This window comes from Myxocyprinus asiaticus, chromosome 1, assembly GCF_019703515.2.
Source record: "Myxocyprinus asiaticus isolate MX2 ecotype Aquarium Trade chromosome 1, UBuf_Myxa_2, whole genome shotgun sequence".
Lineage (NCBI taxonomy): Eukaryota > Metazoa > Chordata > Actinopteri > Cypriniformes > Catostomidae > Myxocyprinus > Myxocyprinus asiaticus.
In genome coordinates, this window is record NC_059344.1 from 11,423,228 (window position 1) to 11,442,013 (window position 18,786).

General features: G+C 43.5%; 1 protein-coding gene across 1 annotated transcript in view; it reads right to left on the reverse strand.

Moving 5' to 3' along the window:
- The window catches only part of LOC127422472 (ADAMTS-like protein 3), a 309,781-nt gene that overhangs the window by 95,553 nt on the left and 195,442 nt on the right, over positions 1-18,786 (reverse strand). The window contains exons 6-7 of the mRNA XM_051666043.1: positions 17,666-17,902; positions 7,909-8,035 (exon numbers count right to left, since the gene is read on the reverse strand). Of these exons, the coding sequence (XP_051522003.1) occupies positions 7,909-8,035; positions 17,666-17,902 (364 nt within the window). The remainder of the gene's footprint in view (positions 1-7,908; positions 8,036-17,665; positions 17,903-18,786) is intronic.

Genomic DNA, 18,786 nt, shown 5'->3' on the forward strand with positions numbered 1-18,786 from the left:
CTACTATATAGAGGACTGTGCTAATTTTCCAAATTCCTTAACAGAAATAACATAAATCCAACTAATTATCCAAAGACTGTCACCTGTTTCACATGTGTGTGTGAGGGGTGAGAAAAGCTGCTGCATGACTTAAACGGGAGACACTTTGAGCTTTAATCGCATCTGTTCTGTGTGACTACAGAAAATAAAGTGATTTCTGGATTACTACATTGTTTTTCTTTTTTGTTTTTCTGGGATAATGAGCATAAATATAAGATGTTCATCGAGAGTGAGTAAATCAAATCTATAATAAACTAAAATGAGGAAAGTGTTGCTTGCCTGTTATTGCATGGTTAACTTGCATCAAGAAATCTTTTTTAAGTCAGTGAGTGAGTAGTTCAGTACAGTATTTTATGTTGAGTCATAAAAGCCTTTATTGTAAAAGATTGTGTTGATAAATAGGTTTATAATGCATTTTCAACATGTTGCCCGCTGAGTTCAGCATGTGCTGTGTGGATAAAACAGGCAGCTCATTTCTCCTCTCACTCCGGCATCAGGGACACCACATGCACACACGGCTCAAACGGCCAGTGTAAAACTTTAACCTGAAGACACTGCGTACAATAATTGAAAAATGTTCCTTCTGGAGGCTGTATAAGGGGGTGGGATGAAAATAAGGTGCTTTTCAAACTGTTCTGAGAACAGTTTCCTTAAAAGTGCCATTCATTCAAAAACACAACAAAGCAGCTGCCTACATTTTCGGATGCAGCCACAGTTTGTGTAAAAAAAGCCCTGCTAGCTCTGATTCTGGCGTCCTCCATTAGTGTTTTTGATATTGTTGTTGCTATTGAATAGCACGTGCAAACAACATCAGAAAAATAATGGTCGACACTTCATGATGAGACTACAGGGATTACTTTGTGTGTGTGAATGCAGGAGTGAAAAGTCCCGTCAGGTTTGCCGTTCCTCTTAAGAGTTATCATCTTGAAAGTTACTAATGGAAAAGTGTTTGGGAAAGCAGCTATAATATGATTTTTATGACACTATCGGATAGGTTTAGCTTCAAGTTTTAGGGTAAAGAGGTAGGTTTTGTTGATTTAAAACTCGATAGAGCATTAATCTTGAAGACTTCATCTGTTTTTCATCTCATATTTGCTTTTTATGACACTATCAGGTAGGTTTAGGATTAAGATTTAGGGTAGGGAGTAGGGATGTGACCGAAGTTGAATACTTTATTCGGAAAGGCACAAATAATGATTATGTATTGACTTAATGGATTACAAACAGTCAGAAAAATATTTGTTAGACTGACTTATACAGATGAAGTCAGAAGTTTACATACACTTAGGTTGAAGTCATTAAAACTAATTTTTTAACCACTCCACAGATTTAAGTCGTTTAGGACATCCACTTTGTGCATGACATGAGTAATTTTTCCAACAATTGTTTACAGACAGATTGTTTCACTTTTAATTGACTACATCACAATTCCAGTGGATCAGAAGTTCACAAACACTAAGTTAACTGTGCCTTTATGCAGCTTGGAAAATTCCAGAAAATGATGTCAAGCCTTTAGACAATTAGACAATTAGCTTCTGATAGGAGGTGTACTGAATTGGAGGTGTACCTTTGGATGTATTTTAAGGCCTACCTTCAAACTCAATGCCTATTTGCTTGACATCATGGGAAAATAAAATAAATCAGCCAAGACCTAAGAAAAGAACTTCCACAAGTCGGGAGCAATTTCCAAATGCCTGAAGATACCACGTTCATCTGTACAAACAATAGTACACAAGCATAAACACCATGGGACCACACGACCATCATACCGCTCAGGAAGGAGATACATTCTGTCTCCTAGAGATGAACATAGTTTGGTGTGAAAAGTGCAAATCAATCCCAGAACAACAGCAAAAGACCTTGTGAAGATGCTGGAGGAAACAGGTAGACAAGTATCTATATCCACAGTAAAACAAGTCCTATTTCAACATAACCTTAAAGGCTGCTCAGCATGGAAGAAGCCACTGCTCCAAAAGCCAGACTACAGATTGCAAGTGCACATGGGGACAAAGATCTTACTTTTTGGTGAAATGTCCTCTGGTCTGATGAAACAAAATGGCCATAATGACCATTGCTATGTTTGAAGGAAAAAGGATGAGGCTTGCAAGCTGAAGAACACTATCCAAACTGTGAAGCATGGGGGTGGCAGCATCATGTTATGGGAGTGCTTTGCTGCAGGAGGGACTGGTGCACTTCACAAAAATAGATGGCATCATGAGGAAGGAAAATGATGTGGATGTATTGAAGCAACATCTCAAGACATCAGCCAGGAAGTTAAAGCTCGGTCGCAAATGGGTCTTCTAAATGGACAATGACCCCAAGCATACCTCCAAAATTGTGGCAAAATGACTTAAGGACAACAAAGTCAAGATATTGGAATGGCCATCACAAAGCCCTGACCTCAATCCGATTTGTGGGTAGAACTGAAAAAGCGTGTGCAAGCAAGGAGGTCTACAAACCTGACTCAGTTTGTAACGTTTGAAGGGAAACACAAGAGCAGAATCTAGGTCAGCTTAAGAAGTTTAATTAAGAAACAAAGTGTGGTATAAATAAAAATAGAAAACTCATGAACATGGCAGAACAAAGAACTGGGGAAAAAAACAAACAAAAACATCCATGATGGGAACTAGGTAAATGAACGGGAGAGAAACACGTAACAACTGACAAAGACAGACAGACATTAGGGGATTATATACACAAGGATAAATGAGGTAATGGAAGACAGGTGAAAACAGCTGATAGTGATGTGGGCAGTGAATTATGGGGAATGTAGTCCGGGGAAACAGATGACAGGGGCAAAACACAAGGCAAACAATAGCAAATCATGACATACCCCCCAATGGGTGGCTCCTGATGCCCAAGGAAGGCTGGTAAGGGAGGCAGGGCCAAGATGGAGCCGGAGACCAAAGAGGCCAGAGCAGATCAGGCAGAAGGCCGGGAGACCAGTGAGAACGGAGCAGCTCAGATGGACGGCCGAGAGACCAAGGGGACCAGAGCAGATCAGGTGGATGGCCAGGGGGCCCAGGAGACCACAGCAGGTCAGGCAGACGGCCTGAGACCAATGACACCAGAGTGGATCAGGCGGACAGCCAGGGGGCCCAGGAGACCAGAGCAGATCAGGCGGATGGCCTGAGACCAAGGACACCAGAGTAGATCAGGCAGACAGCCATGAGACCAAACAGACCAGAGTAGATCAGGCAGATGCCCAGGAGACCCAGGAGACCAGAGCAGATCAGGCGGACGGCCAGGAGACCAAGAAGAGCAGAGCAGATCAGGTGGACGGCCAGGAGACCCAGAAGACCAGAGCAGTTCAGGCGGACGGCCATGAGACCAAGAAGAACAGAGCAGATCAGGCGGACGGCCAGGAGACCCAGGAGACCAGAGCAGATCAGGTGGATGGCCAGAAGACCCAGAAGACAGAGCAGATCAGGCGGATGGCCAGGATACCAAGGAGACCAGGGCAGATCAGGTGGATGGCCAGGAGTCCAAGGAGACCAGAGCAGATCAGGCGGACAGCCAGGAGAACCAGTAGACCAGAGCAGAAGGAAACCAGAGCAGATCAACGGACAGCCAGGAGACCCAGAAGACCAGAGCAGAGCAGGAGGATGGCCAGGGGACCCAGGAGACCAGAGTAGATCAGGCAGATGTCCAGGAGACCCAGGAGACCACCTCAGGGTAGGGACTGGATCAGGAGGCCTAGTTGGTGGCCACAGGGCTGAAACAGGGTCAGGAGGCCTGGGTGGGGACCACAGGGTCAAGATAGGGTCTGGAGGTCTGGGAGGCAGCCACAGACTAGAGACTGGAGCTGTGGAAGACTCTGAGGACAGAGCCATGGAAGATGGAGCCGTAAGAGGCTCGAGGGGTGGAGCCGTGGGAGGCTCGAGGGGAAAAGCCGTGGCAGGCGGAGCCGTGGGAGACTCGAGAGGAGAGGCTGTGGCAGGCAGAGCCGTGGGAGGCTCGAGGGATGAAGCCGTGGCAGGCAGAGCCGTGGGAGGCTCAAGGGACGGAGCCATGGTAGGCGGAGCCATAGGAGGCTCAAGGGGTGAAGCCATGGAAGGTGGAGCCATGGGAGGCTTGAGGCAAAGAGTACTGGATGACTGGGAAATTACCTCCGTGGTCGCGAACATGGTAAGAGACTCGGGAACGACCTCTGTGGTCGTGGGCACGGGCAGAGACTCGCGAACGACCTCTGTGGTCGTGAACACTGGCAGAGACTCAGGAACAACCTCTGTGGTCATGAACACTGGCTGAGACTTGGAGATGACCTCTGTGGTCGTGAGCATGGGCAGAGACTCAGGAATGACCTCTGTGGTCACGAACACAGGCAGAGACTCAGGAACGACCTCTGTGGTCATGAACACAGGCAGAGACTCAGGAACGACCTCTGTGGTTGTGAGCATGGGCAGAGACTCGGAGACGACCTCTGTGGTCGTGAGCATGGGCAGAGAGTCGGGAATGACCTCTGTGGTCGTGAACACTGGCAGAGACTCGGAAACGACCTCTGTGGTCGTAAACACTGGCTGAGACTCTGAGATGACCTCTCTGGTCGTGAGCATGGGCAGAGACTTGGAGACGACCTCTGTGGTCGTGAGCATGGGCAGAGACTTGGGAACGACCTCTGTGGTCTTGAACACTGGCAGAGACTCAGAAATGACCTCTGTTGTTGTGAGCATGGGCAGAGACTTGGGAAAGACCTCTGTGGTCATGAGCATGGGCAGAGACTCGGGAACGACCTCTGTGGTCGTGAGCATGGGCAGAGACTCGGGAACTACCTCTGTGGTCATGAGCATGGGCAGAGACTCGGGAACTACCTCTGTGGTCGTGAGCATGGGCAGAGACTCGGAGACAACCTCTGTGGTCGTGAGCATGGGCAGAGACTCGGGAACGACCTCTATGGTCATGAGCATGGGCAGAGACTCGGGAATGACCTCTATGGTCATGAGCATGGGCAGAGACCCGGGAATGACCTCTGTGGTCGTGAACACTGGCAGAGACTTGGAAACGACCTCTGTGGTCGTAAACACTGGCTGAGACTCGGAGACAACACTGTAGTCATGAGCATGGGCAGAGACTCAGGAACAGAAGCCTTTCTTCTCCTCCTCCTCCGGACGGCGAAGTTGGCTACGCTGGCTCTGGGACGGACGAGGCTGGCAACGCTGGCTCTGGGACGGACAAGGCTGGAAACGCTGGCTCTAGGATGGACGAGGCTGGCAACGCAGGCTCTGGGACAGACGAGGCTGGCAATGCAGGCTCTGGGACGGACGAGGCTGGCAACACTGGCTCTGGGACGGACGAGGCTGGCAACGCAGGCTCTGGGATGGATGAGGCTGGCAACGCAGGCTCTGGGATGGACTAGGCTGGCAAAGCAGGCTCTGGGACGGACGAGGCTGGCAACGCAGGCTCTGGGACAGACAAGGCTGGCAACACAGGCTCTGGGATGGATGAGGCTGGCGACACAGGCTCTGGGACAGACGAGGCTGGATGGAGCACACTCCCTCCATGTGTGGTCTCCCATCTCAGGCAATTCCCTCCATCGGTGAGCTGTTAAACCAATCCGGTATATTGCCTTGAGATGGGAGTCCGCATCTTCTGTGAGGCAGGCAATGGTGCAGAAACGGGGGGAATACTCCATAATGGGTAAGTCCTCCCGGCTCAACTGAATGAACATCGCTGCTAGATCCATTTGTGCGGTCAGATATTCTGTAATGTTTGAAGGGGAACTCAAGAGCAGGATCTAGGTGCAGCTTAAGAAGTTTAATTAAGAAACAAAGTGTAGTATAAATTAACATAGAAAACTCAGGAACACAGCAGAACAAAGAACTGGGGAATAAAACAAACAAAACATCCACGATAGGAACTAGGTAAATGAATGGGAGAGAAACACATAACAACTGACAAAGACAGAGCAGACATCAGGGGATTATATACACAAGGATAAATGAGGTAATGGAAGACAGGTGAAAACAATTGGGAACAGCTGGTAGTGATGAGGGCAGTGAATTTTGGGGAATGTAGTCAGGGGAAACAGATGACAGGGGCAAAACACAAGGCAAACAATAGTGAATCATGACACAGTTACACCAGTTCTGTCTGGACAAATGGGCCAAAATTCCAGTAACTTATTGTGAGAAGCTTGTGGAAGGCTTCCCAAAACGTTTGACCCAAGTTAAACAATTTACAGGCAATGATACCAAATAATAACAAAGTGCGTGTAAACTTTTGAATCACTGGGAATGTGATGAAAGAAATAAAAGCTGAAATAAATTCTCTCTACTATTATTCTGACATTTCACATTCTTAAAATAAAGTAGTGATCCTAACTGACCTAAGTCAGGGAAGGTTTTCTACGATTAAATGTCAGGAATTGTGAAAAACTAAGTTTAAATGTGTTTGGCTAAGGTGTATGTAAACGTCTAACTTCAACTGTATTTGTTAGATCCAACAAGCACAGGGATAAAGCAATATTTTAAATAAAATGTCTAAAATTACTATGCAGTGGTGAGTCTGTGAAGCCAATAAGATTAAAGTCTAAAGTTTATGAATGAAAATGTTCACAGTGATTTCAGGATCAAATCGTGTGGCGTCTTTATTGAGCGCATCTCAGAAATCTGAGCTTGTCAAGAGTAACATAGTAAACTAAGATAATGTATCATACACATTTTCCACTTTTTTAAATGTCTATGTTTATGCTTTTGTTGATGGGCGAGATATTCGATAACATGCTTCTGTTTTATTAGCTCCTCTAGCAGGCAACACAAACTAGGCTGTCAGTCAGCACTTTTTTAAGGTTGTTAGATTTGCAGTTCTAATGTGTCTACTGTGAACAGCAATGAACATGCCATCATTTTACTTACAATTGTTCTTAGAAATGTCGATAAACATCACAAGAATACAATTAGGTAATTCTTCAAAGACGCATCCCTCTACGATTCACACGGGAGAATTCCCATGCATGCACTCATTAATCAACCTGAGCAGTGACGATTTCTCAACAGAGAAACCAGTCTGTCTGTTACGTAACTTTGACCACATTTACCTCCACATTACAGATAATCCACATCACAAGGTTCTGGTTATGTTTTTGCTCATCTGTTTGGGAGAATATTTAATTTGCTTTTAGCATCACACAGTGGACATTTCACCACGGAACTGCCGTGATATGTGTAAGGAACCACGGAATATAATTTTGCAAAAATGTTGCCACAGTCACATAATTTTCATGAGATCTGGCTGTCCAAAAAGGTCGAAAACAATTTAATTTGTGCTTACTTTCAATTCAATGTCAACTGTCAAAAATTACAATGACACTTTTTTTAAAAGTGCACAAGTATGAATATGATTTGAGAACTACAACAGAAGATTTTCAGTGAATAATTACATTTTGTTCCCTCACACAAAGCTATCATATAGCAACAAGACTTGGAATATATTGCATGAGTTGTTTGAATTACTTTACGGTGTGCTTGTCCTTTTTGGAGCTTGACAGTGTAAATCACCATGCACGTGTGTTGTACTGAAAAGAGCTAATCGAACATTCTCCAAAACAACTCTTTTTGAGTTCCACAGGGGAAAAAAGCAACAGTATAGCCTATGAGTTTAGAATGACATAAGGGGCAGTAAATAATCTTTGAAAATATATGTGTTTTAATTTTGGGGTGAACTATTCCAATAATGTTATGTGTAATAAAAAATTAAAAATATTTTTTACAAAAATGTGTGTGTCCAGTAGTGTTAACATTAAGCAGGACAGGTTTCAGCTCAGGACAGCCAAACACTAATCTCAGAGTGGGGGTAAGTTAGGTAAAATTCAAACCAACAGTGTTTCACAAATAGTAAAGGGGATATGTACTTAAGCATGCGTGTACCTACATTCTTCAGGTGAGATGTGGGGCAGCACCTGGCCTCGGACCAGTCGGCAAGTGGAGCCATTTCCAGCGCAGATGCCACAGTTGTCCTCTTTGGCGTTGCTGCCCAGTTGTCTGTCACAGCCAACTTCCTGTTGGAAATTAATGAGCCATCACTTGGAGAAAGGCAGAAAGGAAGGACACAGGAAGGAGGGAAAGGGAGTACTGTGGGGAATATAACAGGGCAAAGGGGTGGATGATGGAGAGGATATGAAACAAATGCGGAGGAGACCAGAAAGATAGAATAAGGGAGCGAAAAGAGGTGATTGGATAGGAAAGGTGGGGTGGAGAGTGTCAACGCCATCACTGTCACTGTGTCTAACCTTATATTGCAGGGCTCATTTCTGTCTTGCAAAGCTCACTTTACAGATTCATATCAAATAAAACCTTTCTCTATAGTTCTTTTGAACAGTACTACATCCAAGACTTTATATCTGAACTTGAGTAGTGCTCATCCCAACATGATCACACGTCATGTTTTTACTGAGAGTTCCAGTACCCTAAGATCAGCCACAGCAAGCACGTTGCATCAGCAGCGTTGGAGACCCGGGTTCAGATCCCGCATTGAAACCAGGAAGTAATCGCGTTCGCATAATCAGTGACAAGCATGATTTGGGATTTTTACTCCACTGATGATTAGGTTTAGGTTTGGGGTTTAGGATGGGGAGTACAGTTTATAAAATATACATTCCTCTTCACTGTATTACAGCCTGTACAACTGAAAACAACTCGTTTCTCAACTCGCTTTTGGCGCCCCTCCGTGGACATTCCACCCAGAAAATGGATCTCACACATACCCATATGCCCAACAGCACTTAGCACTTTAGCCACTGGGGGCAGTGTGTCGAATTTCAATAAGCACAGACTGATTTCAGCTAAAGAAATGTCAACCTACTGCTTTCGATTTCACTGTGAGATCAGTCTGCTTGTCCATGTAAAATTCGCTATAATGCTTAGGTGATTTTTGCAGTTGTCAGGGTGTTGCTATGCGGTTACTAGGGCGTTGGTTGGTGGTTTTTAGGGTGTTCTGGGTGGTTGTTAGGTCGGTGCATACAGTGATGGTTCACTGCAAATAGCGAAGCAATTAGCTTAACTACATTTCTCAGTAGTGAGGTGGTAGCTTCACTAGTTTTTAAATCAAGTAGCTTTTCAGTAGCAAAGCTAACATTTTGATTAGTAGCGGCGGAGCTTTGACAAAATATCATGCTTGCACCCAGTGTTTACAATAACCAATTTTGAATCAGAACTAAAGATATCTGATTCACAAATTAATCGCTCATCTGAATTGGTTCTTTACAATGAATTAGTCACATGTGATAGCAAAGTGGTCTGAATCGGTTCTTGATTCACTCTGAATGACTCAGAAACTCATGCGCGGGCTGCTGAATCATTTAATGCAAGCTCACTTACCAACATGCTAATGGAATACTTTAAAACATGGAAAATAAAGATAACGTTGGTTGCAGTGGATCTATAATCAATGGAAACTGAACCTGCAAATTTGTCCTATCATTTGCTGGTGATGAAGAAGGTCTTTATTAAGTTCGTGAGCAGCTTGTGAACGACTATTGCAGGTAAAGACATTTTACCCCCAAAGAGTATCAAAACACTTAGTAGCCTACACGAAAACACATTTAAAAAAAGTAACATGGCATTATGTTTTGGACATTTACCATTACCTGGGTGCACCATGTTAATACAATGGTATATGAATATGGTAATCATATACCAAATGATGGTAGTACCACGATATTCTATTAAGTACTTTGACGCACCATGTAAATAAAGAATGGTACACAAATATGGTAATTATACTGTATATCAAAGTACCAAGGCATTACTATCTGATAACATCAGATATCACATTGTTATTGCCCAGGTGAGCTCACACACACACAAGAAATTTGGCCTCTGATCAGAAGCTTCAACTTCATACAGAAATACAACAGCTAGACTATGTAAGAGGAGTTTTTAATGTGCAAAGGAAATTATGTTAAAACGGTTATGGGTTTGTAGAGGTTGTAGTATAAATATGAAAATAAAATTTAAAAATAGCAAATTTTCATTTTGAACACATTGGTTTGTATAGCATGTAAAAATATGAATTTACATGTTTGTTTTTACTGGCACATTCATTTCATATTGAACCATACTGTATACTTGTACACTGCATTGCACTATACTGTACCATGGCTTTGATAAACATCATGTGATTAAGTCTTTTATATGCTTTGTCTAGAAAAAAAAAAAAAACAAAAAAAAAAAGAAATGAAGTAGCTTAACAATTTAACTTAGCTAGCTACATTTTTTGAGTAGCTTGCCCAACACTGGTTGCTTACTGCCTAAACCCCAAGTTTCGATGACACTTTGTTCCCTTGATTTGGCTCAGGTCCCTCATTCAATGTAAATATATGGGATCATTTTTTGTCTGTTTTATTGTTCAGGGAGAAGGAATGAACCATATCTAACCATTTTTCATTTGTTTTTATCTCTTGCGCACAATTCCCTCACAGCGTCCTCAAGAGTTACCCAATCTGCCATTGGCTATCTGCCATCTGCACCAGAAAAGCAGTCTAGGTTCAATGCAAAATTCTGTTTACACTAACAAGGCAAGGGAAAGGCAGCCAGAGAAAACAAATGACAATGACTTAACCCAGTAGCTCTGTTAAACAAGCACAAGTAAACAGACAAGCTTCATTTAAGGCAATTTTCCAAATACTCATGGGGGCTGAGGTCAAATTAGGTGCAATGCCTTGCAAGAGAAGTTTGATCAACATTCAAGAATTCAGTTAACGTGGGGTGCTGCACTGAATATTGATAAGTGCAATTGGTTGAATTTGAATACTGCATTTCTTTGCTGTAGGAAACGGAAAGCAACCTGAGAAATCGAGTTACATCTACTGAAGACAGTATGAGTGCTTTGCTAAAGGAATAGTTAAAAAATAAAAATTATGTCATCATTTACTCACCCTCATGTCGTTCCTTGTGTCGTTCAAACTGTCTTTTCTTTCAAAAAATAACTTTCTGAGCGGAACAGATGGAAATTTAAGCCATTATTCACTGAAAATCTTCCCCTCCGCTGTAGTTCTTGAATCTAATTATCACTGAAAAGAGCAGCTTAAAACACAAATAAAAGAAAGTCATACAAGTTTATAATAACATGAGGGTGAATAAATGATGACAGAATGTATCTATTCTGTGTATCTTTTATTAGTCCATTAAGCACCAAGCATATGAAAACAAGTAAACCTTAAAAACAATGCAAATTTATTGAAGTCACAGCTGGTTCCAGACTCTTGTTGCATATGTTTGACATATGCAGGTACAACAGAAAGATTTTTTCAAGATTGTGAATTAGTGCCAAATCTGATCTCTTATGAAAATGCAAGCTTTCAACAAAGCTAATTATGTTTCCAAGGATTATTAAAAAAAATTTAACAGGACAGTAGAAGCTCAATTCCTATCTTTCTGTTGATGTGGCCTCCCTCTCACATAGACATAAAACTGAGGTTAAACTGGCAGCAGTGTGACCTAAATATACCCCAAATCCCCAAATATGTAATGTTTAAAAAGAGAGACAGTTTTCTTATGGTTTAGGTCATTATTTCATTATCTTTACAATTATTTATTTATTTATTTATTTTTTTAAACTATTTTTAGGAAATGTGAGCTGTGCCATTTGGAATATCCAGAATGGAAAATTTGGTGTCAGAATCACCAAAAAAAAAAAAAAAATAACACTGAGCTTTAGGAGATGTTTAGGAGATGAAAAGAGTGACACTATGATGGAAGCAGATGGTTTGGTAACTTGATCCATATATTTTCTGGAATAGAATTGGATAAAATTGTAAAGCTTACTCTTATCACGCTAATGTTAATGTAACGCGTGTCAGAGCTGGACGAAAAAAAGTCAAGAATTCTCCCTCATAAATGTTGAGAGGCTCTAGATTTGGAAGAGCGTTTTTCACCTCATCAACAAGCATAAACTGTACTTTAAAGAGCAGTTGTCTTAACTTAAGTGCCATAAACAAGCCTGCTTTGAATGCACTGATTGGAGTGTTTCTGAAAAAACGTTTTTCACCTCATCAACAAGCATAAACTGTACTTTAAAGAACAGTTGTCTTAACTTAAGTGCCATAAACAAGCCTGCTTTGAATGCACTGATTGGAGTGTTTTTGAAGCTGCAGCCACAGACCTGGACGAGCTCACAGAAAATGTGACATCATATATCAGTTTCTGTGAGAATATGTGCATCCCTACTAGGACATGTTTATCATTCAATAACGATAAACCATGGGTTACAGGAAAACTCAGACAGCTTCGTCATGCCAAGAGGATGCTTACAGAATTGGGGATAAAATATTGTACAACCAGGCCAGAAACACACTGACCAAGGAAATCAGAGTGGCTAAAAGAAGCTACTCGGAAAAGCTGAAAAAACAGTTTTCAGCCATTGATCCTGCATCTGTGTGGAAAGGCCTGAAAAACATTACCAGGTATAAGACACCTCCCCCTCACTCTGTAGACAATCAACAAATGACTGATGAATTTAATGTGCTTTACTGCAGGTTTGAAAAGCCCAGTCTCACAGCCCTCCCCCACTCTGATCTTCACTTCACACACACACCAACACCTCCTGGAACCCCCCTCCTCCCCCCTCCTGCTACTCAACCTGCACTTATGGTCTGTGAGGAGGATGTGTGCCGGGTTTTCCAGAAAAAAAAAAGACTAGGAAAGCTTCAGGACCAGAAGGTGTCTCACCTGCCTGTCTGAAAATCTGCGCTGACCAACTGGCCCCCATCTTCACAGAGATCTTCAGTAGACCACTGGAGCAGTGTGAAGTTCCCTGCTGCTTCAAACACTCCACCATCATTCCAGTCCCCAAAAAAACTCAAATCACAGGACTTTATGACTACAGACCTGTCGTTCTCACATCTGTGGTCATGAAGTCATTTGAGAGGCTTTTTTTGGCCTACCTGAAGGATATCATTGGACCCCTGCTAGACCCTATTCAGTTTGCTTACTGAGCAAACAGGTCTGTGGATGATGCTGTCAACATGGGACTGCATTATATCCTGGAACACCTCGACAGACCTGGGACTTTTTGCAAAGATAGACTCCATTGTGAAGAAGGCTCAGCAGAGGTTGTACTTCCTTCGCCAGCTGAGGAAGTTCAAACTGCCACTGGAGCTGCTGACTCAGTTCTACTCAGATGTCATTGAGTCTGTCCTGTGTACATCTATAACTGTCTGGTTTGGTTCAGCCACCAAATCAGACAGAAGGAAACTACAATGGACAGTCAGGACTGTTGAGAGGATTATAGGTGCTTCCCTGCCCACCCTCCAAGACCTGTACATCTCCAGAGTGAGGGTAGAGTGCAGGTAGAATCACTCTGGACCCCACACACCCTGCCCACTCCCTTTTTGAACTGTTGCCCTCTGGCCGGCACTACAGAGCATTCAGCGCCAGGACAACCAGGCACAAGAACAGTTTTTACCCTCAGGCCATTTACCACATGAACAATTAAACTGCCTTCAGGACTGCCATAGTGCAATAATGTATAAATATGTCATGTACATATGTAAATTCACTCATATTTTATTCAATAACCCCTACCTTGCACATATATTACCACATGCACATGTACATATGCCATTCTATGTTATATGTCCTATTTTTTTTTTGTTGTTGTTGTATTTATACTCATACCTTGTTTTATATTCTGTGTCTCACTGTAATATTCTGTGTGCACTTGCTTGTTTTTCCTATCGCCAACAATTCTGATTCTGATTCTGATAAATGATAGAATAAGTAGGCTTACATATAAATAACATTTTCAGATTTTTTACATAGAACTTATGGTTTTCTTCTTTTGTCTTTTTTCAATCTCATTCTGGCTTCAAGCGCATCTGGTAAGCTCTGGCTTCCGAGTAAGGCAGCTATTACCACATCTTACACATTCAAGACAGAAACAAAATACAGAAATAGCCAAAACAAATCAACAACGGATGACCTAACAAGTTCTGTGTGAACAGGCATAACTAAGTACACCTGCATATCTTCTACACAACCCAATTTAATTATGCAATATATCAAACAAATAATTAATTAATTTCCATTAAGCAAACAGACAGAGTTACCTTTGAATGTCTGTACCATTAGGCCCAAAACATACTCTACACAAATACGCAAACACGTGCGCTTGTAGCTTCGCAAACTTGACGCATTGTTGCATTCTGGAATGTGTCAGACAGCAATTTACAACACAACGCAAAAATACGTTCCATTCTCAGCGCTGCCACAAGGGGTACTATAGTGGACTTTATTTTGAACTTTCAACTGTTTAAAAAGAATATTGCTAAGTTAAAGGGTTAGTTCACCCAAAAATGAAAATGTTCTCATCATTTACTTTCTTCCTCTGAACACAAACAAAGTTTTTAGAAGAATATTTCAGCTCTGTTGGTCCATTTAATGCAAGTGAAGGGTGTCCAGAACTTTTTAAGCACCAAAAAGCACATAAAGACAGCATAAAAGTAATCCATACGACTTCAGTGGTTAAATCAATGTCTTCAAAAGCGATATGATAGGTGTGGGTGAGAATCAGATCAATATTTAAGTCTTTTTTTTACAATAAATGTCCACTTTCAATAGCCCTCCAATGTGCTTTTCTCTATAAAGAGTTCTTCTTTTTTTGTTGGTTATTCACAGTCTTTGTGCATATTACTGGGCAGGGCAGAGAATTTACAGGAAAAAAGGATTAAATTTTGAGTAAAAGATAAGAAAAAATTAATTTTTGGATGAACTATTCCTTTAACTTAATTGCTTAGCAAAATTCTCTTGAAACTGTTGAAAGTTCAAACTCAAGTTTACTGTAGTGCCCATAGTGGCAACGCTAAGAATATAATGCATGATTGGGTTGTGTTATAAACTATTACTATAAAGTCAATATATTTATAGCTTACTTGAATAACAAAACATCTGCTTTTACAGTACAAGCTTTTGAAGGTAACTCTATCACTCCCTTGAGAGTACTGAGATTTGTTACTGCCACAGTAACAAAAGAACATAAGTTCCCTATCAGTCACTCACTCGACATTGTGTCGATGTAGTGACACTAGGGGTCACTCTTGGGAGCCCCGAACACCTCTGATCTTTGAGAAAAGGCCAATGGGAATTGGCGAGTGGAATTTGCATGCCACTCCCCCGTACATACGGGTATAAAAGGAGCTGGCTCGCAACCACTCATTCAGATTTTCTCTTCAGAGCCGAGCGGTTCTATTCATTGAGCTGAATTCTTCCGCCGAGTTCATTCACCTCATCTGCTGGATTTACGGCACATTTCAGCGGCTTCTCCCCCTCTGCACCGTTGCAGTGCAGAGAACGCTTCTAAAAGAGTGGCACTTACGGGAGAGTCTTTTTAAAGATGCCTTTCTGTTTGTGTATAATTCCTGGTTGCGGTCGTTACCTCACAGCTTCTGATGGCCACGATCATTGTCTTACGTGTCTGGGCGCTGCCCACACAGAGACATCATTCATGTATGGGTAATGTCCTCATTGCGAGAACATGACTATGGCAACATTGCGGTCGTGGCTTTCTTTCGTAACAAGGGAAGCAACCCCAGTGGCTCCCCGCCTCGGTCCTTCTACCTACAGGTATGAGGCCGCGTCGGTTAGCACTGGGGGCGATTTGGGGACTTCAATGGTACTACCTCCGCCGGAAAACCCCCCACAGACCTCCCATTCCCCAGCACACTCGTCTGCCCCGGTCGGGTTGTGGAATGAGACCGTGCATGATGCTGTGTCCAGTGTGTGGTTTGCGCATCTATTTGGATCGCACGCAGAGCTTTAGATGCTCTGAGCAGCTCTTTGTCTGCTTTGGCGGTCAGCAGAAAGGGAGCGCTGTCTCCAAACAGAGGATCCCACTGGGTCATTGATGCCATCGCGATGGCATATCACGCCCAGGACGTACCGCCCCCCTTGGGGCAGCAAGCCCACACTACTAGGAGTGTGGCGGCCTCCTGGGCCCTGACCAATGGTGCCTCTTTAGCAGACATCTGCAGAGCAGCGGGCTGGGCAACACTCAACACCTTTGTGAGGTTTTACAATCTCCGGGTTGAGCCAGTCTCGTCCCATGTGTTGTCAGGTATGAGCAGGTAAGTTCCGGGACAGCTGGCCGAGTGTACCGCTTGCGTATAGCACCTTTCCCCTACCTAAGGTGACTCCCCGACGTGGACACTTATGGCCCCCAGTTGGTTAACGATTTCCATTCTTTTTAGGGAGAAAAAAGAGGAGAAGAGGCCATGACTGGGCTAGCCTGTCCCCATTTTTTTGGGCAGTCGACTTATCCCCTGGTACTGGGGACCATTCGACACTCGTAGGAGCGTTGGGGAAGGTTACGTGACGGTCTGGTGCGCTGGCTACGAGGCACACAGTGGTGTGCCCGTCTCGCACCGTCAGTCCACGTAACACAGTTCAGTCGTTGTGGAGTTTTGTATAGGAACCCCTAGTGTCATTACATCGACACAACATCGAGTGAGTGACAGATAGGGAACATTCTGGTTACTTTCGTAACCTCCGTTCCCTGATGGAGGGAACAACACTGAACTACCCGCTGAAATGGCCAGGACCTTGTCTCAGCTCCTCAGCACAAAACCTGAATGAGTGGTTGCAAGCCAGCTCCTTTTATACCCATATGTCTTGGGGAGTGGCATGCAAATTCCACTCGCCAATTCCCATTGGCCTTTTCTCAAAGATCAGAGGTGTTCGGGGCTCCCAAGAGTGACCCCTAGTGTCACTACATCGACACAATGTCTCGTTCCCTCCATCAGGGAATGGAGGTTATGAAAGTAACCAGGATGTTAACTTTGTAAAACCAGACCGCACGTAGGGTATGTGTTGACTCACTGAGGTTGAACGACTCGCCCCTCCCTCTCATCATCGTCACCCCACCTTTTAGGTTCGTCCTTCAGACAGGCCCACATTGGAAGTTGGGCAGGAGAAGAGAAGAGGCACTTAATTATTAAGCCTCATTGGGGCAGCATTGATGAGGCACACCTGAATTGGATGGAGCCTCATCGGTGCTGCCATAAAAATGCAGAGGGTGCCTCTTCTCGGGAAGCTGGCTTCTGTCTCTTTGGGTCCGGCAGAGTTAGATGCGTGCACGCGTAGCAGCCGACAGGCATGGATGTTGGGCCGCCTTCCCCTCACACTTTCCGCAGCTCCAGGGAAGACAAGCCACCAACGGGGCTGACTACCCTCATTCACGGACCATGGAAAAGAGTGCGTGCGGGCACCGGACCCTGCCCATGTCCTGGATCCTTTTCTGGACACTCCCCATTCTACATGATGCCCTCTTTCACCATGAGGATGCCACATTCCCCTTTATTTTGGACACAATGTGATACTGCTTTTATATAACAGTTCAACAGACAAGTAAATAAATAAATAAGAAAGAAAGAAAAAACCAAGGACCGCTTGGGCTGTTTCTGACAATGTCAATGTCACAAATCGGCAAATCGGGTATCAGAAAGAATTATGAATTTCCTTCTAGTAAATACGACTTCATTTGGTCGTTCATGTGTATGCAACTCCAAATTATGATACGTTTGACTCCACTTGAAGGGTGCCTCACTGACAGCTAAAGTAGTGAGATAACAGGAAAGGGGGGGGGGGGGCAGTGCAATGTGTTTCAGCACATTTATTGAAGCAGTCAGTGACTTTACCTGACAGATGCCGCTGATGCACATATCCAGTGAATCTGCTTTACACCGGGTGCCATCCAACACTTTGGGTGCCAGTTCCACCACCAGGCTTTTTCCCCGAGTTTGGCATCTGAGGGCGCAGGGTGAAATAGGGTCATATGTCACCGGTATCCACTCATAGGTTTGTCCCTGGTACTTTATATCATTGTGGGCAGAGCATTGCTGAGCCCTGAAGTCACCTGACTCTGGAGGACAGTCCTGATTGGAAGAGAGAAGCAATTAGTTTAAAGTCTATCACACTAATATTTAGTGTAATAAACTGTGACAGCATTGTTCTTTAAAAAAAAAAGTAGTATTCCAACATCCGCAAAATGTGGAGTCATGCGCCTTCAAGCAACATGCCTAGTATATATACACCGATCAGCCACAACATTAAAACCACCTGCCTAATATTGTGTAGGTCCCCCTCGTGCCACCAAAACAGCTCCAACCCGCATCTCAGAACAGCATTCTGAGATGATATTCTTATCACCATAATTGTACCTAGCGGTTATCTGTGTTACCGTAGACTTTGTCAGTTCGAGCCAGTCTGGCCATTCTCTGTTGACCTCTCTCATCAACAAGGCATTTCTGTCCACAGAACTGCCGCTGACTGGATGTTTTTTTTGTTTTTGGCACTATTCGAAGTAAATTCTAGAGACTGTTGTGCATGAAAATCCCAGGAGATCAGCAGTTACAGAAATACTCAAACCAGCCCATCTGGCACCAACAATCATGCCATGGTCCAAATCACTGAAATCACATTTTTTCCCCATTCTGTTGGTTGATGTAAACATAAACTGAAGCTCCTGATCTGTATCTGCATGATTAAATGCACTGCACTGCTGCCACATGGCTGATTAGATAATCGCATGGATGATTGTTGGTGTTAGACGGGCTGGTTTGAGTATTTCTGTTACTGTTGATCTCCTGGGATTTTCACACACAACAGTCTCTAGAATTTACTCACAATGGTGCCAGAAACAAAAAACATCCAGTGAAGGGCAGTTCTGTAGACGAAAATGCCTTGTTGATGAGAGAGGTCAACAGAGAATGGCCAGACTGGTTCGAACTGACAAAGTCTACGGTAACTCAGATAACTG